Source organism: Anomalospiza imberbis, chromosome 10, assembly GCF_031753505.1.
Source record: "Anomalospiza imberbis isolate Cuckoo-Finch-1a 21T00152 chromosome 10, ASM3175350v1, whole genome shotgun sequence".
NCBI classification, from domain to species: domain Eukaryota; kingdom Metazoa; phylum Chordata; class Aves; order Passeriformes; family Viduidae; genus Anomalospiza; species Anomalospiza imberbis.
The window spans coordinates 10,072,654-10,094,454 of record NC_089690.1 but is presented as its reverse complement, the minus strand read 5'-3'; the positions used below and the strand labels follow the sequence as shown (position 1 = coordinate 10,094,454).

The following is a 21,801-nucleotide window of genomic DNA, read 5'->3' as shown; positions in this document are numbered from 1 at the left end:
TTCCCCTGGAGAAAGATTGAGCCACTGCTGAAGCACTGCAGGTCGGTGTGGACAGGCAGGGCAGCTCCCTCCTTCCAGAACCTTGGAATTTACACCGGATACATCCATACACTGAGACGGATGGAGAAGAGACTTCATCACAGTCTCCCCTCCTCCCGACGGGAAGCAGAGGGGCAGACACTGATCTCTTCTCTGTGGTGACCAGTGACAGGATCCAAGGGAAAGGCCTGAAGCTGTGTCCTGGGGGTTTAGGCTGGGCATCAGGAAGAGGTTCTTTCCTGAGAGGGTGGTTGGGCACTGACCAGGCTCCCCAGGGAAGTGGTTATGGCACCAAGCCTGGCGGAGCTCAAAAAGCGTTTGGGTAAGGCTCTCAGGCACTTGGTGTGACTCTTGGGGATGGTGCTGTGCAGGGCCGGGAGCTGGACTCGATGATCCTTGTGATCCCTTCCAGCTCAGGATATTCTGTGACGTGCAGAGCCGCGGGCCAGGGCCGCCGCGAGCCGGAACGCAGGTTCCAGGCGCGGATTCCCGGGACGCGGCTTCCCCGCGGCGGGCCGGTCCCTTCCCGTGGTTCCGGGCGGACACGCAGCGGCTCCGCCCGCGCCCCGCTGGCGTCGGCGGGAGCGGGGCGGGGCCGGGAGCGGCGGCGCGGCCGGACTCACCGGGCTGGGCTGCGGAGCGGCGGCGCGGCCGGACTCACCGGGCTGGGCTGCGGAGCGGCGGCGCGGCCGGACTCACCGGGCGGGGCTGCGGGGCTGCGGAGCGGCGGCGGCGCCGCGCTGGTAGGCGGGCGTCCGGCGGGAGCGGGGGGCTGTCACTGAGGGGGCTGCGGGTGCAGGGGACAGGGAGCGGAGCGGTGCCTGTCACGGGAGCGGAGGCTGTTGAGCGGGTTTAGACTGGCGGCACAGGAGGGCACCGCACGCTCCCGCTGCGGAGCCGCTCAGGGGTCCCGCCCCGGGCCCCTCTCCCAGCGTGGTGGCCGTGGCACAGGCTGGGGGCTTCGGGACGTGCTGGCCGGTCGAGACGTGGCGCGCTGGCTTTGGGCAAGAGGGCAGTGTCTGCTGGGGTGGTCGTGTGCGCTGCGTCCCCTTTGTGGGGGCTTGGGCAGAGGCCGGGGCTCGGGCGTGATCCTCCGAGATGGCAGGACTGGCAGCTGAGAGAATATAGAGGCAGATCAGTGGGAAACTTCTGTAGTGCACCCTCAGTGCTTGGAGCGTGGGGGCTCCTGGGGACATCCCCCCACCCAGGGGACACAGTCAAGGCCTAGGGAGGACAGTGAGGAGGTGGCCCTGGCCGCGGCGGAGGAAGGTGTGACCCAGCTGCTGCCTGCGCACACGTCCTCTCTAACCCGCTTTTTTGTGTCCACCGAAGTCCTGGCCGCACCGATTAATGGTTTTGTAATGGGACTTAAAGTCCTCAGGAGTTCTGAGAGCTGTGATGCTCCTCTGTAGTCCTCACTCGCTGTGGAGGGAGGTGCAGGCTGCTGCAGGTGGCCTTCTCTCTGTCCCCACCCTGTGATGCTGCCGCTCCAGGACCCTGGCAAAGGTTGGGGTGGTCAGAAGCAGGTAATGCTGGGTTTCCATCTGCAGGACCCCCGGGTCTGAGGACAGCCACTGTGTTTGGTTTGGAAATTCAGATGACAAATACGCATTATTTCCCAAAGAAATTTGCCGTATATACAAAATTATTAAAATTCCTGATTTTGAAGTTTCTCGCTGTGAGGTCTGGGTTGTAACACTCTTGAAATCACTCTGCCAAGAGCCACAAACAATAACTGTTGCAGTAAGGAACTGCTAAAGGAGGTTTACACCTCCAGTCTCAAGAAGCTCTGTTGCTAATCCCTAAAAACAAAAGAGTGCAGAAGTCAGGTCAGAATGGCTGCCTATTCTTACTCTTTATCGTCCTTGACAGTATCTTTTCTGGTATTCTACATAAACCCTATTTCTGCTGCTTCATTCACCCAGCAGAGGCTGTCACATGTTGAGACACTCAGTGCCTGGAGGTTATGTATACCTAGAAGGGCTGTGAATTCACAGAGGTCTTGACAAGAATTTCTTTCTTATGTGTATTATTTAGCAACACTATCTAGGTGACCGCACTGAACTGTTTTCAGTTGCGGTTAGGCAGAGTATCTTTAGCCATTTGGGACTTTTTGGTTAGAAGCAGCATCTTTCCATCAATTGCAGGACATAGGTACCAGAACTTCTGCTTGAGAGAATGTTACCAGCCTGCTTGGAGCAGCAGGGGATGCAAGGCCTGGGGGGTTCTTTTAGCAGGTATAGCAAAGGTGTGGATGCTGTTGGACCAATGTGTGGCACTGGCTGGATGGGAATCCCTTTTATATGTTTGTGTGGCTTTGGACAACTGTTGGACAGCTGCTTTTGTTGAGCTTGATCCAAAGTAGCTGAAGCAGCCTTTATTTTACAGGTGGATGGGACTGTGCCAGATCCTGCAGTAACCTTTTCAAAGGGCGCAAGGGCTTGACCATCCAGGTAGAGCAGATGCTGACTGTGGGGAGCGTCGCAGTCTGTCTGGAGGCACGCAGGCTGGGTCACAGCCAGCAGCACTCGGTTTCCAGGCAGGTGCTCTGAGTCTGGAGACTGGGACAGAGCTGGGCCTGGCAAGCCTGGGCTGGGCATGAAGTTTCCTTGGAGATTGGGCAAGATTGTTAAGCACTGATAGAAGAGAGATCCATGATGAGTCTTCTGTCATTAACCTCTCCCAGGTCTCTGTGTTTCCACAGATCTCCATGGGGATACACACCAGTAAGGTTAATTGGAGACTGGTTGTTGGAGATGAGGGAGAACAGGGGGAAAAGGATTCTCTTCGATCAATGGTCAAGGAATGCAGAGGAATGTAGGGTCACTTTGGTACTTTATAGCCTGGCAAGGGACCTATCTGAAGTGACAGGACTTCTGTCTTTTCCCTGAGGCTCTTGCTTACATGCTGTCCATGTGTCAAGGCAATTCTCTGCAGACAGCTGGCAGAGTGCAAAGTTTAGTAGTGTTGCCTGCAGATGAGTCAGCAGAAGAGAAATATCTTGTTCCTGTAAAGTGCAATGATCTTGTAGGCAATGCAGCACATGACAGTCACATCTGACTGTGCCAACGCCTCCCAAGTTCAGAGGGACGATAGGACAGCCTTGGAGCAGGCGGTGCCACCCAGGGAGCTGTGGGTGTCCCAGGGCCTCACTGGTCCAGCTGCAGTCTTGTGCTTTGGGTCCCTGGTGAAAATTGCAGCAGCCTTGAGCTGGAGCATTTACTGAATTGTTTCAGCAAGATCGTTTTCAGTTTAAGTAGCAGCATTTATTTTGCTTCACAGGTAAATCTGCAAGTGAAAAGCAGCAGAAGTGGCAGAAGAAATCCTGCTACTGATGTAGGTTTGCAGTTAATCTCCAAAAAGTTCTTCAGGACACCAAAAAAAAAGGCAGATGGGCCAGGTCCTCATGCCATCAGTGTGCTTAGGCTGCAGAAAGATCTGACCTGCTTCTCTGGTGTAGTGTGATGCTGGAGTTCTCTGACACCACCAAGACTAAAAAATGGCAGCACTGTCCTTAAAGATGCAGACAGTGAGGTAAAGCTTTGACTCAGCAGGAAGATTTGCTGGGCCTACTCTGACCTCTTCCACCTGCCAGAGGTGTCAACTTTGGTGTTGTGGTTAAATTCCACCTCTGATGATGGTGTACTTAACTGGCACTAAGGGAGAAGTTTTAAATTCCTTCCCTGCCTATATATTTTTTTTTCCTTTCTGGTAATCAATACTTGTCCTCTTTCCCCTCCCAGAAGTGGCTGTGTTTCAGTGGGATTCAGTGATTCCCTGACAGGAAAAGCAACTCTTTTCCCATCTGGCAGTCAACTCCTCCTTGCAGAGCCCGTGCAGGTCTCTTTCTCTCGATGAGTTAGCTGGCAGGTGATGCAAGGCCTTTCTTTGATACAGGATGCACCAAAGAAATAAGTTTAAGAAGAAAAGTCCTGAGTGTTTTATAAAGTGATGCAGGGATTGTGATATGCCCATGGCTTTTCCAAACAGGGCACTTCCAGCTTTGCTCCTTTGGAGCAGTATCTCGTATTCAGCCATGAACTCAATAATGCAGGAGGGTGACACCTTAAAATAGAACAATGTTAATATTTTACAGCGAGGCTCTTTCTTCTGCTTATGGTTGGTTTCTATCTTGGAGTGTTCAGAATGAGCTTTGAGAGTTATCTTCTTTCCCCTTCCCCATCTGCTGCAAATGTAATTAATTTTAGAACAGGCAGTATTTTATGCATTTGGGGAAGCAAAGCTGTGTCCTCATGTGTTAAACTCAGCTACAGATGCTGGATCCCACTGTTGGTAAATAATTGTTTGGGGTGCTATTTTAGTCACTTGGGTCAAAATGAAGCATTCTGAGATTAGTAGGTTTATTGCAGTAAAGTGTGGTGTGTTCCCCATTTTTTATGAAGATAAGCCTGGTGATGGGAGGACTTGCCAGAAATGCACTTGCCACAGGACAGAGGTTTTAATGTTCTGAATAGTGGTAAAATCATTGTTTCATTTCTGCATTGATTTGAGTAATTAACAGAGCTGTGTCACTCATGAGGTGTCCGGACACTGCAGAGGCTACTTCAGCAACTTCTCACCTGTCAGGTCAGAGCAGACAGAGCATATTTATCCCACCCTTGAAGCTGGTTTCTCACTTGCTGCATTGGGTAGAGCTGTTGGTGTGTGACTGATGCTGTCTCACCACTGCTGCTGATTTAATGCACAGCAAATAATAGAATCTCTCAAGTTGGAATCCATTCACTTAAGTTATTGTTTGCCATCATTTAACTAACTATGTATACCCTGAGAAATGGAAAAGGATGGGTGGTTGGGTGTGGAAGGAGCTGGAAGAAGCTGTTGGAGTTTTCTCCTGAGCTGGGACAGTGCTGTCCTGTACTGTAACCTGCAGTTCTTTGCCTGGCCATGGGATCTGCACCCAGCAGCAAGGGGCTGCTGATAATTCAGCAGAGTCTGTACTTGTGGGCAGTGAAGTCTGGTTGCTCTGATGGGGGAAGAGCTTCACCTGGTTGTGTGCGGGGCTGCTGTGTCTGTGCTTCAGCACCAAAGCCCCTGCTTTTGATGTTTTGCTGGGCAGTGGTTCAGAATCTCTGCATTCAGCACATTAACAGACCTTTTAATTCTCTCCCAAGGGAAGGAAAGAAAGTGGTCAGAGACCAACAGGTGACTTGAAGCACAGTGAAATTATTTTAACCAAATAACAAGAAAATCAGCAGTTGTTTTCCCCCTGGTTTTCCATGAATTCTGGGGTTACTTGAACCAGAGACAGACATTTGCTGCTTTTTTTGAACTTCATGTTTTCTGCTAGGACCAGGGTGGTAAATGACTGATGCAGAGTGTGCTTGCAAGATTACACCTTGCAAAATGTAAGAATGACTTGTGTCATACCCTGTGTTTTCACAGAGGCACTCTGGAAGCTGCTGCATTTATAGCGTGGATCTCACCTGAAAGTCAAATGCTTGCTTAAATGTTTGAAAACTTGGACCTGAGGGTTCCAAACTTTTTTGCCTGAGGTTATGTTTGCACTCTCCCATATGTTTGTTCTCAGGAAATAGTAATTTAATTACTGGAATGGGGGAAACGGCAAGCTTGACTCACTGTGAGTGCTGGATGGGTCACACAGTTCTGGAATGTCCTTGTGGCTGCTCTTCACTGTCACTTTTGTCTTCTCCACAATATTTTTTTGGCTCCTTACTGACCTAAGATTCTCTTTCCCTGTTCTTAGTACATTGTAGTAGGTCTAGCAGAGCAGCCAGGGATACTTACGTAGCCCCAAACCAGTTCAGCTATGTCTGAGCCTAAAACTGTCCATGCGGTATCGTCATGCTGATGCTCAGTGGGGAGGGAAAGATATTTGCATCTCGTTAAACTGCATTTGACTTGTTACTTTGGAGCATTCCTTAACCTTGAGTCATGTGTGCTTGAGTAAGTCCGATCACTAAATCTGCTATTTAACAGCTCTTTCACAAAACACACCCTTCTTGGCTGCCATACAGCCGAGCTTTGCCAGTGGCCCTTTGAGGGCAGTCACAGTTCATCACGCAGCTCATCCCAAGTAGAACACTCAGCAAAGCCCCTCTACTGCCGAAAAAGGTGGTATTCAGAGGGGCATCTGCTCTTTGTCACACCTTGCACTTGCCCCACCTAACATTCCAGCTCACCCACTACATGTGGGTGGGGAGACGTTTTAAAAACCACACCACTCTTATTATTAGGGAGTTGAAGCACCTACATTAGGATCGTTAAGGATCCTTGCTGGGCGGAGTGGTCATGCTGCTCTCGGGAACAGCAGGCCAGAAGTGCCATGTGCTGCACTGGAGAGGTGCACACTTCAAGACAACAAGAGAGATAATGCTGTTTTTTAGTTTTTGCAAATGTAGTACCCATTTCTAACTCCTGCAGCAGCTGGAAAGGGAATATTCACTGCCATGCCTTCCTATAAATCCCTGGTTTTACTTCAGCTGTGTGAAGAAGGGGGAATTGCTGATTCTCCAGGCCCTTCTGGAAAGGAACAGTGACTCCAGCCCAAACCACAGATAACTTCCTTCTTCATAACTGTCACAATTTCTGTCCCAAATTGGTGTTATGTCTGTTTGTTCATCAGAGAAGCAGTTCAGCTGAACCACCACTGATTGCAAACTAGTACATAAAGTGCCAGAAGTAAATGTGGCCTAATGTGGTGTCAGCAGCTGCTTCACCATCTGCTGAGTCACCACTGTGGTGGGGACAAGGGAGGAGAGGGGAACATGGTGGCAGGTGTCCCAAGGTGGGCTGTCCCCACTGGGGAGCTGCAGCTTGGTCTTACACAAACGGCAAAGCAAACAGCAAGCCTGTTTAAAGTCATTTAAGTTATGAGCCATTCCCTCTCCCTTATCCTTCTGCATAGACCTTCCTTCCTCTCTTAGGACTGTACAGGGATGCAGCACACCCACCAGCTGCCCTTGGGGGTGTAAAGGGTAAAGAATCCAAATGAGAGCTGGACAAGGGCTAAATGTGAACTGGGCATGCCATTATCTTTAGGTTGCCTTTTAGATGCGAAAATAGCATTATTAACCTTGTAGTAATGATTTATAATTTGCATTGCAACTCTTGTTTCAGTGTCTCTCCAGCCAGCTGACTGCTGCACGCTTCTCTCTGCAGAACAGCTCTGAGTTGCATTAAATGATTCAGTATTCCCACCAGGCACTGTTTGTCAAGCCTTGGCAGCTGATGCCAAATACGACTGGCTAAGCCCCTTGTGAGGTGGCTGTGTCTTTGCACTGACCTTCTGTACACTGTGCCTGCTGATGACTGATTCTGTTTTGGAAGAACTGAGAAATATCTCTTTTCTTTTTTTTTTTTTTTTTTTTTTTTTCTTTTTTCCCCTCTCCTTCATTTTGTTCCAGTTCTTTCTGGACGTGCTTGGCAAGATGGAACCGCCAACCTCATCCAGGCTGAATTCCCGAAAGAGAAGAAAAGATGGATCAGGCCCTAATGGGGCAACAGAGCTGGATGGAATCCCTCCAAAAATGTCCCGACGCTCACTTGTAAGTAAGCAGAGATAAGAATTTTGGGAGCCTGTGAGATGAGGACACTGAGCTGTAACTGCAGAAAGACACAGGTGGTGGTTTATCTGTGGACAGAGAAAACAAGGTTGGAGGCAGGGGATAAGAAGCAAATGCCAGTAGCTCTCCTCCTTGCAAATCCAGTTTGGAATCTTCCTTTGTTCATACTAATAACATACTTACAACGTGGGCTTAAATTAGGTCTGAGGCAAGCATTGCTAAGCTGCTTTTGTGGTGTGTCCAGCCTGTCACTTAAGCTGAGCCAAAGAGGCATGCATTTAGATAGCCATAGAGAAGCGGGCATTTCTCACAGGTGGGTTTTAAGTGACCCACTGAGAGGGAGAAATACTCAGGAGAAACACCTAACAACTGCAGGAGGGTCTGAATCCTGTAAGCACCTGCAGAAGTGATCTGTTGAATCCATGCTCTGACACACTGGGAAGATCACTGTTTATTCTATTTTCTTGGTCTGGAGAGAGACAGCATTTATGTTGCTGATACTTTGGGAGTGTCCAGAAAAAAAGCCACAACAAACAACTGAAAGGATTTCTTTTCTAGATGAACCTTGGGATGGCTTTAACTAGCTAAAGCCAGTGGGATCTTTTCTGAAGGGGGTCTGATCCAGTTACTGCTACTGAAAAGGGCTGTCTTTAACTTTTCCTTGCCACAAGATTGTGACAATTGACTTTTTATAGTTCTTCTCTGCCCTCTTCCTGGAGCTGTCCTGTGCATCATGTGTGCTCTGGTTGTTCTTTTCTTATCTCTGTCAAAAGCCAGCTACCATCCCTGCCACGTCATACCAGGGTCATGGTCCTTGGCAGAATGTGGTGATGTGTTGCAATCTTCCTCCTCGATGACAACATTTTGCTCTTCAGGAGGGCTTCAGCCCTGTCACAGAGCATTGACAGTGGTGATGAAGTAAAGAGCAGCACCAGCAGTGAGAACTGGAGAGGCAGGCACTGGGGATAGAGGCTTGAGCTGTTGTGTGACTTATCCCACAGAACCTTTATGTCCTTCACTGTTGCCAAAACCCACCCTGTCACTCTTAAAGATCTCACGTATTTCAGTAAGGAAAGAGAACTGTGCAGGTTATGTATTATTCTGTGGGAGTCACTCGATCTTCAATTTGCTGTATGTCCTCTGTTAGAAATAAAGCATTGGCAAACAGCACAAGACAAGTAATATCCAGCCACTTTCTAAGCTTCCTGCCTGTTTTTTAGCCGCAGGGCAAACTCAGTTCCCCTGGTGAAAGATTTCTTTTTTCTTCTTTTTGCAAAAGTTTTATTTATTATAGCAAGAGTAATAGTATTGCCTAACTGTGAGATTACCTTGAAGCCTTTTCCACTCCCAACTCAGCAACTGTTGGCAGAATGTTCCCCTGAAGCAGCAGGGCTCAGCAGCAGATGGTGGTAACAAACCTGCTGACACATAAGCCTGTTGTATTGTGCACATCAGGTTGAGTTTTGACCCTCACTGGCCCTGCAAGGGAAGGGCAAGATTCTGGCAGGACCTTTTAAGGACATGTCTCTGTGTTCCTCTGATAATTTTGATAGGGCTTTTCTGTGCTTTTATTCCTAACTTCAACTAAACTGCCAAGAATCTGGTTTTATAGGGAAGTCCTAGACTTAATGGCAGTGATGAGAGGAGAGACCTGCAGGTCTTATCTGAGAGTAAGGATCCTGGTAGAGGAGGTGCTGTGTAAAATGTGGAGCCCTCAGTAACTTAAAGGAGATGTTTAGCAGTAGCAGCTTGTTTGGATGTCATGGCCAGTGTTTATTTTCCTGTGCCTTTCACTGTAAGCACTCTAATAAGGATTGACACTGGCCAGAATAGCAGTGGTTTTTCTGGTTGCAGTGGTGCTGGACACTGCCAGGATTCTGCAGTGGGACAGGAAGCCAGAGAGGAAACTGCAGATTAGCATTTTTCAGCTTGAAGGTATTATTGTAATGATTTGCAAGCTTGTTTCCTAGTGTTCTGACTCAGGAACAAGCTATCCATTGCAGCCCTACACCTTCCAGCTAGAAGGAAATTGAGCTGTTGGTTTTGTAATGGGAAGGGTAGATGTTTCATTTCCATTCAGAGCAGACCAGAAATGATGGCTGGAGTTCAGCTGTTGATTAAATGTACTGCTGTTGTCAAGCTGGCAGGGTGGAGGGCTTTTCTTGCAGCAGTTGGAGTTATTCTGCCACAGATCAAGGTCAGTCTCTCACTTGTATGGCTCAGAAATGGTCACAACACACACATTCCCTCAGAGTTAGTGCTGCAGTTGGTATTGCTCTTCTGCTTATTCATATACTCAAATCAAGGAGCTGTTACAGGTTGTTCATCACAGCACAAACACTCAGGCACAGCAGAATGATGGTCTTGCTGGAGTGGGCACAGCTGGAGCTGTGACAGTGAGGTTTGAAGCTTGGCTTGTGCTGCTGTGAGCTGCTGTTTGTCAAAAGTCTGAGTTTAGCAGCTGTAGCTCTGACCCTCTGATTTTCTTGCTGCAGTAGAAATACTGTCTACTAAAGTCTACTTTTCTCTCTCTCTTCTCTAAACTCAGGCTAATCAGCTTGCAAGGCTGTTTTGCGGTTTTACACTAATTAGTCTTTTAGTACATGTCTGAATTGTGCAGAAGCAGTGAGTCACCCAGTTACTAGGACACTGTGGTGGCAGTGCTGCCACTACGAACTGCCCTCACTTTTGCACTCTCACAGTGAAACTTTCCTGGCTGTTTAGGGACTGCGGGAACCGGCTCCGTTCTCAGATGAAGTGGAGATCGACTACAGCAAGCCTTACATCAGAGTGACGTACGAAGAAGCCATGAGAGGGACCCCTTGTAAGTAAGAACACAGACTGGAAGGGGATTGTATAAATGGTGGATTTGGGGGGGTGTGGGTATGATTGGGATATCTCTGAGACCAAACCAGCCTTTTGTGTTTGACCAGGTTTACAGCCAATGACTTAAGTACGTGCTTTGGTGATTAGATAACTGTTTCCATGGGAAATTTGGCCTGTCAGTACACCTGAAATTCAAGCTTGTATGTGTGAGGAGATTACAGATGTTTGTTTTAAACTCTAGCTGAACCACTGACAGCCGTAGAACTGCACACTTTCTGTACTACTTTTTCTGAGGTAGCTTAAAGTTAAGCACTTTAAAAGTCATGTTTTTTAAAAGTCATATTTTCTGAAACTTGGGCAAGTAGAACCAGTTTATATCCTTGTCCACAATGTCCCATTCTAGCCTGGATTTGAATTAAAGTCAGTATCATTAAACACCACAGGCCAGCCACACAACAAGAATATGTCCTTTTATTATCTAACCAAGGCTGGGAGAAACATTGTTCTCTTTGCAAGTCCAAAGGGGAGGCAGAGGCACAACTGACTCCTGAAGGATGATGGCCCTCTCCTGCCAAACAAAGTGTGCAGAAAGTGCTGTCTTTCCTGGCCTCTCTGTTGTGGCTACAGAGACAATAATGTACTTCCATCTTCCTGACTGCTGAGAGATGAGCCAGCTCAGATTGAGACCTGGCTGTGGTTTCCTACCAGAGGTTCTGAAAATCCAGTGTATTTCACAGTCTGCATTAATTTCCCAACTGAAAATCTCCAGTGTCTGCACAAAGGTCTCTGATTCAACTCCTGCCTGCCAAGACTAAAATACAGTGCACACTTCCTTGTTGCTGTTTGTGTCTGTGCTTAGGAACTTTTTAGCCGCTGCAGGTACAGAGGAAAGATAAGGATGTCCCAGCCACTTTCCAGAATGTGAATGAACATTCATAAAGGTCTGCTAGGACCAGTCCTCTTCTGTCATACAGAAAGCTTTTGCAGTCACAGATCTCCAAATCCTTGGCTCTTCAGAGCCTTCTGGCATCTTCAGATTGAGGTCTTAGAACCATTAAAAAATTATTGTAAGAAGCTGTCCTCAAACTGACTCCTCTGCTTAGCTTGAACTTAACAGCCCTGACCTTTGCATCAACTCCTCTTCTTGCTGCCTCCCAGTCTCTATCTCTGGGTATCTCCAGGGCTCTGCCCAGACCTATGGGGTCTCAGTTTCCTGTTAGGTCTTCGCTCTGCCCTCTCTTCACTGCAGCTTTGGTGTGCCTCTGCTCACCACTCCTCTGAGTCTGTCTGAACTGAGCTAAGAGAGCAGCAGGCTGTTCCCAAGTGTGTCACATACAAAGACTGTGGCTTTTGATTATCAGCAGCAAGAGGACTGTGGTCCTGTGTGGTCCCAAGATCAGAAGCCTCCTATTACATGGCAGTGCTAGACTATCTCACTTTATCTCTGTGCTGCCCTCAAAGAACTGAGCTACAATTTCCCCTGGTAGAGGTGGCCTGAGGGAAGTTTTGTTCCTCATGATGATGATGATGATGATTATCATCATCATCATCATCATCATCATCTGTGGGTTTAGCTGATAATGCCAGTGATTCAGCCGAATTTTGTCTGCTTTTCTTTGAGTAGTTCAGCTGTGTTTTTGAATAAAGCCATACGCTGCATGTTTCTGGGGGAGATGATGCTGCTGTTCCCTCAACCAGACTGTGGCAGCAGGCTGCAGAGAGGGATGCTGTAAAGGTCTTGAGATGCCATCCTGGCAGGCAGTAGGAAATCAGGCATCTGAAACATTTGGGTCAGTTCCCTTCTGATATCTCACTGTTGTGCAAAAAGTTAATTCTGCATTTGGATTTCCATAGAAGGGAAATGTTCAGGGTTTGCTTTTCTCTTGGTCTCCCCTTCACCTTGTTTGGGTGATACATGGTAGGTTTTTAGTCTGCCTTTATATGTGGTTGTATTTCAGCTCTGTGCTCAGATGCATTTGTTTCCACATGGGAAGGCAGAAAGCCAGGCATTTCTGGCTCTCTGCCTTCTGACACTTCTGTCCTAATTATGGTGCTGCATTCTTTAACACCTCTGTGACTTTCAGAAGGTCCTCAAATGTGAGTATGAGCATCCACTGCTTCTCCAGGAAGACATATTCACAGTTGTGTCTCTGTTCCTTTGGCACAGTGGATCGCCCTGTCAGAGTTTATGCTGATGGAATATTTGACTTGTTCCATTCTGGACATGCCCGGGCCTTGATGCAAGCAAAGAACCTCTTCCCAAATACATACCTCATTGTTGGAGGTAAGGAGTGATCTTGTTGACTTTGGCTGTTGCAGGAGTACAGTTTAGCTCTGTCTGTGGTTGTGCATACTGGGGTTTTGTCTTTGTGGCCTCAGTGACTCTTACTGCAGACACTTGTCCCAAATGTTGCTGGAGTCTTATTGCAAAATATTGAGGGCTGGATATGTCTGCAGAAAGATATCCTGTACCAAATGAGTGCTTAAGGAAAAGATTTTTGATCGTGCTGTTTTAATTTGATCCCTCTGTTTTGTGACAGGTACAGGTGAGTTGCACATATGAGTATCAAGATATATTAGGGATAGTTGAGTATCTACTTCCGACTCATAAATCAGACAGCTAAAGTATGAGTCCCTCCATGGCTGCTTTGTTTGCTGTATTGCCCTGCAAGTCACTCCCCGGCTCCAGTTTCCTGCTGGAGATTGCTTAGTGCCAAACAGATCCCACTGGGAGCATGGAGATCACAGTGGTTTCTTGGGCACGTGCCTGGACACCTGGAAGTCAGTTAGGCCTTCCTTCTCGAAATAGAAGTTCCCCATTTGGTCTGTTAGGTCTTAAGTCTTTAGATGATGCCAGGAATGTCCTGCTAAGTGCCCGAAGGGATCTAGCAGAGGTGTTTCAGCCAGGCTCCTTCAAGAATGTATCAGGAAAAAAGATACCCCTTTTCTGGCTGCTGCAATACATGGGCCTCTGCCCAGGCAGTGCCTCTGCTCGTCCCTTCACCCACGCCAAGGACACATCAGGCTGTGCATGTTGTCCGTCAGGAGCTGACCCTGGTCAAGCTGCATAATGATGCTGAAGTATGAGAACTGAAAATACTTTCAACTAATTTTCGCAACTTCCATTGACTTTGTGAAGCAAAATTAAATTCTGACACTGCCATAGAACAATTATAACATCCTTGGGTGGTTTGTTTCCTTATCACAGTTTCAGTCATTGCTGAGAGCATTCTAATAGTGGTATGCCTGCACTTCTTTTGTGCTACAGTAGTGTCTGGAAAGGGGAAGGGAGGGAGGAGAGCTGAAATAGTTGCTCCAACCTACAAACTGCCTTGAGCTTAGAAATCTTAAAGGCTGAAAGATTGTGCATAAACATGTACATAAATGCTACAACAAACAGGAAAATAACTTCAGGTCAAACTATTAACATGTTAAAGTAGCAAGGAGTGTAACCACGATCTGTGCCTCTGGAAGACTGGTGAGAAGGGCAATGAACTTGCACCAGGACTGAGACAAGAGGCCACATCCCAGGAGAACATTAGCTCCAAGCAGGGAACCATCTCCCCCACTCTTTATCATCTGTTTGTCTAGAACGTAAATAAATCCAAACCAGTGAGACTGGTAATGCCTTGTTTACTTTTGAGTCTGATAATCAAATAGAACTCCTTCCTCAGCACCTTACATTGCAGATTATGAAGAGTTGTTATTTTACTTTCTCATAGAACATAATAATTATGCTTGATTTCCTGTGAACTCCTCTTTTGTTTTAATGTAAACTTTCCAAGAACTAGACTGTGGTATGGCATTTTATGAAATCATAAGTTCAAGCAATATTTTTTTTCATATTCCAAGCCTGAGACATCCATTGCTTTAAACGTGGATTTCTGACCAGCAGGGCCCCCAGGTGCCATTTCTTATAGAAGAGTGGTCTTCTGTATTGGCTGGTTTTCTTGATAAGTGTTGAAAGCTCTGGAGACCTTAAAGGCTTGGGATGTGGGTCCCCAACTTGGGCAGAAATTCTCCAAGCAGCCTGCCCAGAATTGCTCAGGAGTTTAGTGCCCTGCAGTGTTCCCTGTTCCTGGTGTTTGTGGCTGAAACACCAGCCTCTGTCAGCTACTGGCATTGTCTGGTTCAGCAGAGTGTGGGCAAGGTCCTTTTACTGTAAATCATTGGGGTAAGTGCCTCAGACTCAGTGTTCTCTGCCTGTTTCTCCAGTCTGCAGTGATGAGCTGACCCACAACTTCAAGGGTTTCACGGTAATGAACGAAAATGAGCGCTATGATGCTGTGCAGCACTGTCGCTATGTGGACGAGGTGGTGAGAAATGCACCCTGGACCCTCACACCCGAGTTCCTGGCAGAGCACAGGGTAATTTGTGACATCTGATCTGTTTGGAATTTCGATTAGCCTCTCTCTGTTTACAGCAAGAATTCATCTTTGGGGGTGACCTCTGCCTGAGCAAACTGTTTCTGTTGAAGTTCCTTAGATACAGAATGAACTGGGTTATGGGAATTGAGTGGGTTTCTTGGGAGTGTAGAAACATTTGCTGAGCTGGCATGTAATGTTAAAATAATGTAGAGATTGTGACCTAATGAAAAAGTCTGAGAGGGTTCTCAGTATTTCAGGAGAAGTTGGTGCTGGTTACAGATGGGTGTGAAATGTAGTAGGGAGAGGATTACATGGGTTGGAAGTGATTTCTGGGGGGGTGTCTGGTCCAACTCCCTGCTTTCAGCAGGAGCAGCTTAGATATACATCAGCTTCCCTGCCCAGGAGACCAGATTAGCTATCTTGAAAGCCTTTTATCAGTTGGTGACATAAAGTGAAAGGAATCTCTTAACATCTGTTGAACAGCTTTGGGAGGTAAAGGAGTCTCCAGGGGAGCTTGCTTAGATTACCGTTGTTGTCGTTAACAAGCCATTTCTCTGTGGAACTTAAAGCAGCTGTGTCCGTATTCCCAGCCTTTTCTTTCCGCTTTGTCATGTGCTTACAATTCACAGGCAATTGCCACTGAGAACCTGGGACTGCTCTGCAATGTGTTGTAACGGAGGGAACGTCTTGCTGTTCTCTCTCACACCCCTGAGTGGAGGTGTTGAGCCGAAAGTTACCATCTTTCGACAGCAGCAGGAGATCTGCACGTTCCAGATAAAATGTTGACTAGCTTTTTTAATTTTCAGATCGACTTTGTTGCACATGATGACATCCCCTACTCTTCTGCTGGCAGTGATGATGTCTATAAGCATATAAAAGAAGCAGGTGAGTCCCCCTCAAATTCTCCAGGGCTTCTTATCAAAAATCTTCTGTAGTTTCTCCTGTACATCTGTAATGCAAGATTATGCCACTCTGATCTACCCAGGAGCCTGTGGTGGCAGGGAGAAACAGCTCTGGGCCCTGCTTCATAACACTAGGACTGTTCCATGTCCCAGCCCAAGCATGGCCCAGCATTAATTCCTAATTTCAATCTAGTTATTTTGGTTGAATTAACACCAACCTCTTGAAAACATACTGCAGTTTGGCTTAGAGATTCTCACAAATGGGGAGTCTCAAGAACTTAGCAGAGGGACATCTCTAGCTGTTTGCTGTTAAATTCACTGGGGACGCAGCTTTTTTTTATCCAAACTTGGCCATCAGCATTATATTTCCATCCATTAAAATGGAGGACCCCTTGTCCCCACACTGTTCTGTATGCAGTCAGTATTTAAACCAGCTAAAGTGAAGACCTTTTCGTTAGAATACGTGGTATTTTGACAGGGTTTTGACATGTTTTGGTCCTACTTAGGCATCCCAGAAAGGATGGTTCTGGTATTGTACATTTAAGGACAAAGATGTGAGAACAGGTATCAAGTGAGCTCTTGACAGGAGAAGAAGTTTCCTGATAGAGGTGGCAGCAGCTTTTTGCCCAGTGTCTTGCTCAAGCTGTCTTGGGTTCTTTTCCCCAACTTAAGGCATGTTTGCTCCAACCCAGAGGACTGAGGGCATCTCCACATCCGACATCATCACGCGCATCGTGCGGGACTACGACGTCTATGCCAGGCGGAACCTGCAGCGGGGCTACACGGCCAAGGAGCTCAATGTCAGCTTCATCAACGTGAGTTGAAGTGGGTCTCACCACATGCTGCAGGAGCCAGAATCTTGCCAAGTGTGAAGAGAGTCTTGTCTAGGGATAGCACAGTCCTGCCATGTGCCAGTGAAAGGCCTGTCTGCAGAGCTAAGCATTGGCACCAAACCAGTGTCCTTGGAGTAAAAATTAGACTTCTACCCCTGAAATCGCCTCAGGGACCCATTCAGGGGAGCTGGGGGGTTGTTAATGCTGCTCTCTTGTCAGAGATGTCTTGATGGTGTCATACCTGTTGAAAGAGCTGGAGAGAGGGTGTGTGGCAAAACGTATGTTTTCTTGAATGAAGAGTGAGTTGTTCTTGACACCATCAGCTGCTGTCTCATCTCTCTCCTCTTCCCCCAGCCACCTCCTTAGGGTAGAGTAATTTGTTAGGACAAAATCTGATGCTGTTTCCACTGTATTGTTCCCTTCCTGGAGCTGCAGGAGCAACAGTGCTTGGGTAGGACAGAAGGATATGCCCTGATCCTGTGCTGTGCAGCTGTAACCCTCAGAAAGAATACATGGCAGAAGACATTTTTGATGTTGGAAGTTGTAAACATATTTTTTTATCACTCAGATACTGTGCCTGTGAACAGCAATGAAACAGGAGAGGTAACGGCTGCTTGGCCTCTCTTTGGCACATAACTCTGCCTCTGTTTAAAAACACCCAGCAGAAAGACTGGTGCTGTTGTGATATGCAGAGACCTACAGCAAGTCACTCGAATCTAATCTGTGTGCTGTATAAATATTTCCCTCTTCCATGCACTCCTATTAGATAGTGCTTATCTCTGGCTTTAATCTTGCTTTGTGTACTGTGCCAGTGCCTGTCACAGAGTGTCTCACAGCCCCACTGTGTCTGCCATGTAGTCTAGGAAAGAAGTGTCATGGAAGTGAAGGAGAAGTGTCACCAGACTAATGGAGATGCTGAGTCTCAAGCAGCAATTCAGTGTAGTGACACAGAGCAGAGATGGTTTCCACTCAGATCTGGTGAGCTATATTCTGATCCACCACTTTCTGTGCAGGAGAAAAAATATCACCTCCAGGAACGTGTGGATAAAGTGAAAAAGAGGGTGAAGGATGTAGAGGAGAAGTCAAAGGAATTTGTCCAGAAAGTGGAAGAGAAGAGTATTGATCTCATTCAGAAGTGGGAAGAGAAGTCCCGGGAGTTCATCGGCAATTTCCTGGAGATGTTTGGCCCGGAAGGCGCATTGGTAAGGAGTTGCTCTGGGAAAAGGGGAAAGGGAACTTTGGAGACATTAACAGACATTGTAGGGCTTCTACAGAGTCTGCAGAGGAAAGGTTTGGCATTTGTTGCAGTGCTCAGTGTGCTGCCAGTCTCCAGACAAGTTGTCCCAGGATTGGGCAGCCTGTTTTCAGGGAGTGCTCATTGCCATTGCCAACGAGATAATGCCAGTTACATTGTAGAGTGAAAAACTCCCCTGTCCCACGAGCTGGTCTGTAAACTCCAGTTTGTGCCCTGCTGACCACTGAGCTGCCAAGAGGATGATGGTCACTTTGTGGCCTAAGATGAGTCTGAAGCTACTTGTTTATGCCAGGCTTTCCTGCACTGTTGGGTGAATATCACAGGTATTTCATGTTAGAAGTGCTTGAAAATTAGTGGTGATTATACTCTGTGCGGTTTCTAAAGCCCAGAAAATGATGGGGCTTTTTCTGCTCTTAAATAGCATGAAATTCTGAAAGGGCACAATTCAAAACGCTGCACAGGCTGTAAGTAGTGTTCATTTCCATGAGTGTGTAACCCACACTAACTGTCCTCCTGCTTCCCTCACCAGAAACACATGCTGAAGGAGGGCAAGGGCCGGATGCTGCAGGCCATCAGCCCAAAGCAGAGTCCCAGCAGCAGTCCCACACACGACCGCTCCCCATCTCCTTCCTTCCGATGGCCCTTTTCCACCAAGACTCCTCCTTCCTCACCTGCCAACCGCTCCCGGAACGAGTCTGCAGTCACCTATGACATCAGTGAGGATGAAGAGGATTAACCTACCTGCCAGGATTTGCTGCGGACCGCTAATCGCTGAATCCTAAGTCCAGACCCACTGGGGAACTCTAAATGAGCAAGAGAGCCATAGGAACAGGGCTGATGGTGAGCACAGGGCCTTGGAGGCACCTGTTGCTCTTAGCAAGGGCTGCTGCCTGGAAGCACATTCAAACCTCCTCTCCCTTCTCCCTAAATTCCCTTTTTATTGTTTACGTTCTAGCGGTTTCCAGGGTGAAGATGGTTTTTATATTTTAAGAAAATATTTGTTAAAAGGGCAAGGAATAGCACTCAAGCGTGGCTTTTGGTTTGGTTTATTTTCCCTTGTTAAACCTTCAGGCAAGAGGAAGAGTGGGAAGACCCATCTGTCTCTTCTTTTCTTCAGCTCCTCTGTCTTATCCCCCCCACCCTCAGGCAGTATCTGTGCCACTGCCAAACGAAAGACCCCTCAGTTCCTCAACCAGCATGACCTCGAGAGCATGCACAAAGCAGTGGTGTAATGAGGCTTCTAGGAAATAGAGAGATCCCTGCTGGGCTGGAGCTGATAGGAATCTCTCCAGCAGACCCTGTAGTGCTCGCATGCCTCTTAACTGAGCTTCCCAGCGTGTTGCAGTGAGGACGTGCTGGGCAGGGGGTACCAGCTTGGCACGCAGGAGTTACACCCGGGAAGGACTTGCAGCACTGTAGAGTGGCACACCCCATAATGTGCACAGCATTCACAGCTCCAAACAGTAGAGGGGCTGCAGGGGAAAGGCTTTTCCAGCTAATCTTAACAAGACTGCTAAATCCTGAGCTAAAATTGAGCCCTCAGTTGCTGTTGGAGAGAAGAGAATGAATCTTTGCTTCAGGGCATTTGCTGTCGTGCATTTCCTTGGGTGTCTGAGAGCCCCGGTAGGAAATGAATGTGTCTAGTCTTCTGAGAAGTTCCTTGTTCCAGTCTGTGGTGTGTTACACGTTTTAGTGTCTGTCCAAATGGTCCCTCAGCACTGTGCTCTGTGTGTGTTTGTCTGTGTTTCAGCTGCTGTGCTCTAGAGGCTGGAGAAGTCCTTCACCATGTGCCATGAAGTCGCTGCTCTAAGGGCAAAGCAGCCAGTTTGCTGCTGATGTCAGTGTGTGCAGCTGGACAGATGAAGGGCCCCAGTTCTGTGTGACAGTTACCTGGCTTGTGCAGTACATGCACAAATCCATGCCTGCTCACTCTGCTCCATGAGGCAGGATGGAAGGAGCATCAGAGAGTGCTGCAGCTTCTTAAGGTTATTTAAACACATAATGCTCGTTTGAGTCCATGGTCCAAGTTGTGCCTGCTGTTGTGTCTGAGCTTTGTGGCCTGTGGCTCCCCAAGGGGACTTGCCCTCCTCATGGCTGAGCAGAGCAGGTCGGTGCACCCTGTCCTGCAGCCAGCACTGGAGAAACTGGCCTTGCTGTCATGTAGCTGTGGAGCTTTTCTGCCAGTGTTTGCCTCTGATACCCACTGTCTCTGGGTGGAGTTGCTAGGCTGAGTTGCCTGTATCCTGTGGTGCTGGGAGCAGAGGATAGCTCAGAGCCCTGGCAGCAATGCTGCCAGGAGGTCTCCAGAGCAGGATGTGAGGCTTGGGGAGCAGCACGTGCAAGGAAGAAACTCATCAAGTGCTGCCACAAGCTCTGCACACTGTGATGCTTCCAGAGCACTTGGTGGCCCTGTGGTAGGAACAGGCTGCAGCTTCTTTCCTGCTTTTGTCTTGGTGGTCTTTTGTCACGCTGCCCAAAGGGCTTGACAGATGTTATGTGCTTCTCTTAAAGCCAGAACCAGTATGGGAAAGGGTATTTTGGGGATCACTAATCTGCCACTTGAACCTCTTTCAGCAGGGATGTGCACAGCTGTGGGAGCATGGCTGGCTGCTGTGGATTTTAAACTGTAAGGAGCAAATAACAGTCACGTGGTAAAAGCCAGTTGTTAAACCTCTGGTTTATGAGTGGTAGAACACTTACTTAGTGTCACCCATGTTGTCTCTTCCCTCATTGTCCCTTCCTCACCCTTCCCTCAGTATGGATGTTGCGGTTGCTTCCCTGAGCCAGATCACAAAGGCCAGGCTGCTTTAGAGCCTTACTACTGTTTTAAACACGAGTTATGCAACAGTGTTCTGTAAGTTTGGGTGGTGTTCTGGATGGTGGCTTGTTCTGCAGAGACCTTAATATACTTGGTCTCTCTGCAAAATCTGGGGTGCTTGGTAAGAAGCCAGCCATGGTTTTACATGTAGCTTGGAATAACAGAGCTGTTTCTCGTAACCAATAATCTCTGCTTCCTCCTTGCACTGAAATTAAATTGGATACTGAAATCTCAGTCTAGTCCTTTATTTTTCCTTTGTTTTGTTTTCTCCTGGATTGCTGGACCAGTCTTCTCCAGCACTGTCATGTTTTATCAGGAATAGGCAAGAGCTTGATCTTTCAGCAAAACATGAGCCAAGTTCCCCAGGATCATCTCATTTCCACAGATACACCCAGTGCTGCTGCTTCAGGGCTGTTCTGCACACCTCTAAGCCATCCCTCACTCTTCAAAAGAAGCATCCAGAAGAGACATGAAGTAAAAGGTGCAGTGGAGAACCAGAAGTTTACTAGCATGCAGTAAAGAACCTTGTGGAGTTTGATGCTGCCAAATCTAGAGGCCTCTGCCCATGTGAAACAGCCCTGTTTCACTTCCTCTGTAGAACTGGGGTGTGAGCCCCTGGGAAAGGATTTTCTGATGGAAGAGAACAGCAGCAGGACAGAACTGAGAAGTACCAGGGATGGTGGTAGAAGCAAGAGCATTGGAGAATGCTGCAACTTTTTTTAACATGTGATCTGCTCTTTTGAAAGCACGATCTGAGTTGTGCTTCTGGCATCTGTAATGATCACTTGGGGTCTAAAGATTACCCAGTGGTTTCTGCAAATTGTCATTGCTCCTGATGTCCATCCCCGTGTCTAGAGCAGATACTGGTACTGGACCAAGGCTGCTTAAGGCAGCATTGACTAATTGCCAGTGTTATGAAGGTGCTTTAAGGCTCCTTCCTTTGCCTGGCATCTAACTGGCAGGTGTGGATGCTCCCTGTGTGCTTTCAGGAGCAGCCAGTCCCACGGAGAACAGGCCCCAGGGACAGGTCAGATCCATCCTGATATCTTGGGAGAAATCATTGGCCTGGGCTCGCCTTGGCTGTGGGACCCCAGCCAGCAGCACCCAGAGCTCAGTGTCACATCTAGATGTTGAGCGTCCCGTAATGGTCCCATGCCATGGCTGTGTTAGTCTGGGCTCCATCCTCCTCCCCCTGTATGGAGTCATCTTCCACCCAG

The 21,801-nt window shown here is 47.8% G+C and overlaps 2 protein-coding genes across 4 annotated transcripts in view; one reads left to right on the top strand and one right to left on the bottom strand.

The window, feature by feature from the left end:
* The window catches only part of LOC137479915 (uncharacterized), a 255,481-nt gene that overhangs the window by 138,981 nt on the left and 94,699 nt on the right, over window positions 1-21,801 (bottom strand). The window lies entirely within an intron of this gene.
* On the top strand, window positions 700-20,818 carry PCYT1A (phosphate cytidylyltransferase 1A, choline). 3 transcript variants are annotated; one of them, XM_068200637.1, is made up of 10 exons: window positions 700-725; window positions 772-782; window positions 7,425-7,565; window positions 10,308-10,407; window positions 12,577-12,693; window positions 14,625-14,776; window positions 15,583-15,661; window positions 16,351-16,493; window positions 17,525-17,713; window positions 18,296-20,818. In XM_068200637.1, exons 3-10 carry the CDS (start codon window positions 7,449-7,451, stop codon window positions 18,500-18,502), a joined length of 1,104 nt encoding a protein of 367 aa, XP_068056738.1. In that variant the 5' UTR covers window positions 700-725; window positions 772-782; window positions 7,425-7,448; the 3' UTR covers window positions 18,503-20,818. The 3 variants fall into 3 exon arrangements, with proteins under 3 accessions (XP_068056738.1, XP_068056739.1, XP_068056737.1); XM_068200638.1 differs by lacking the exon at window positions 700-725 and having other exon boundaries at window positions 726-782; XM_068200636.1 differs by lacking the exons at window positions 700-725; window positions 772-782 and adding an exon at window positions 3,322-3,375.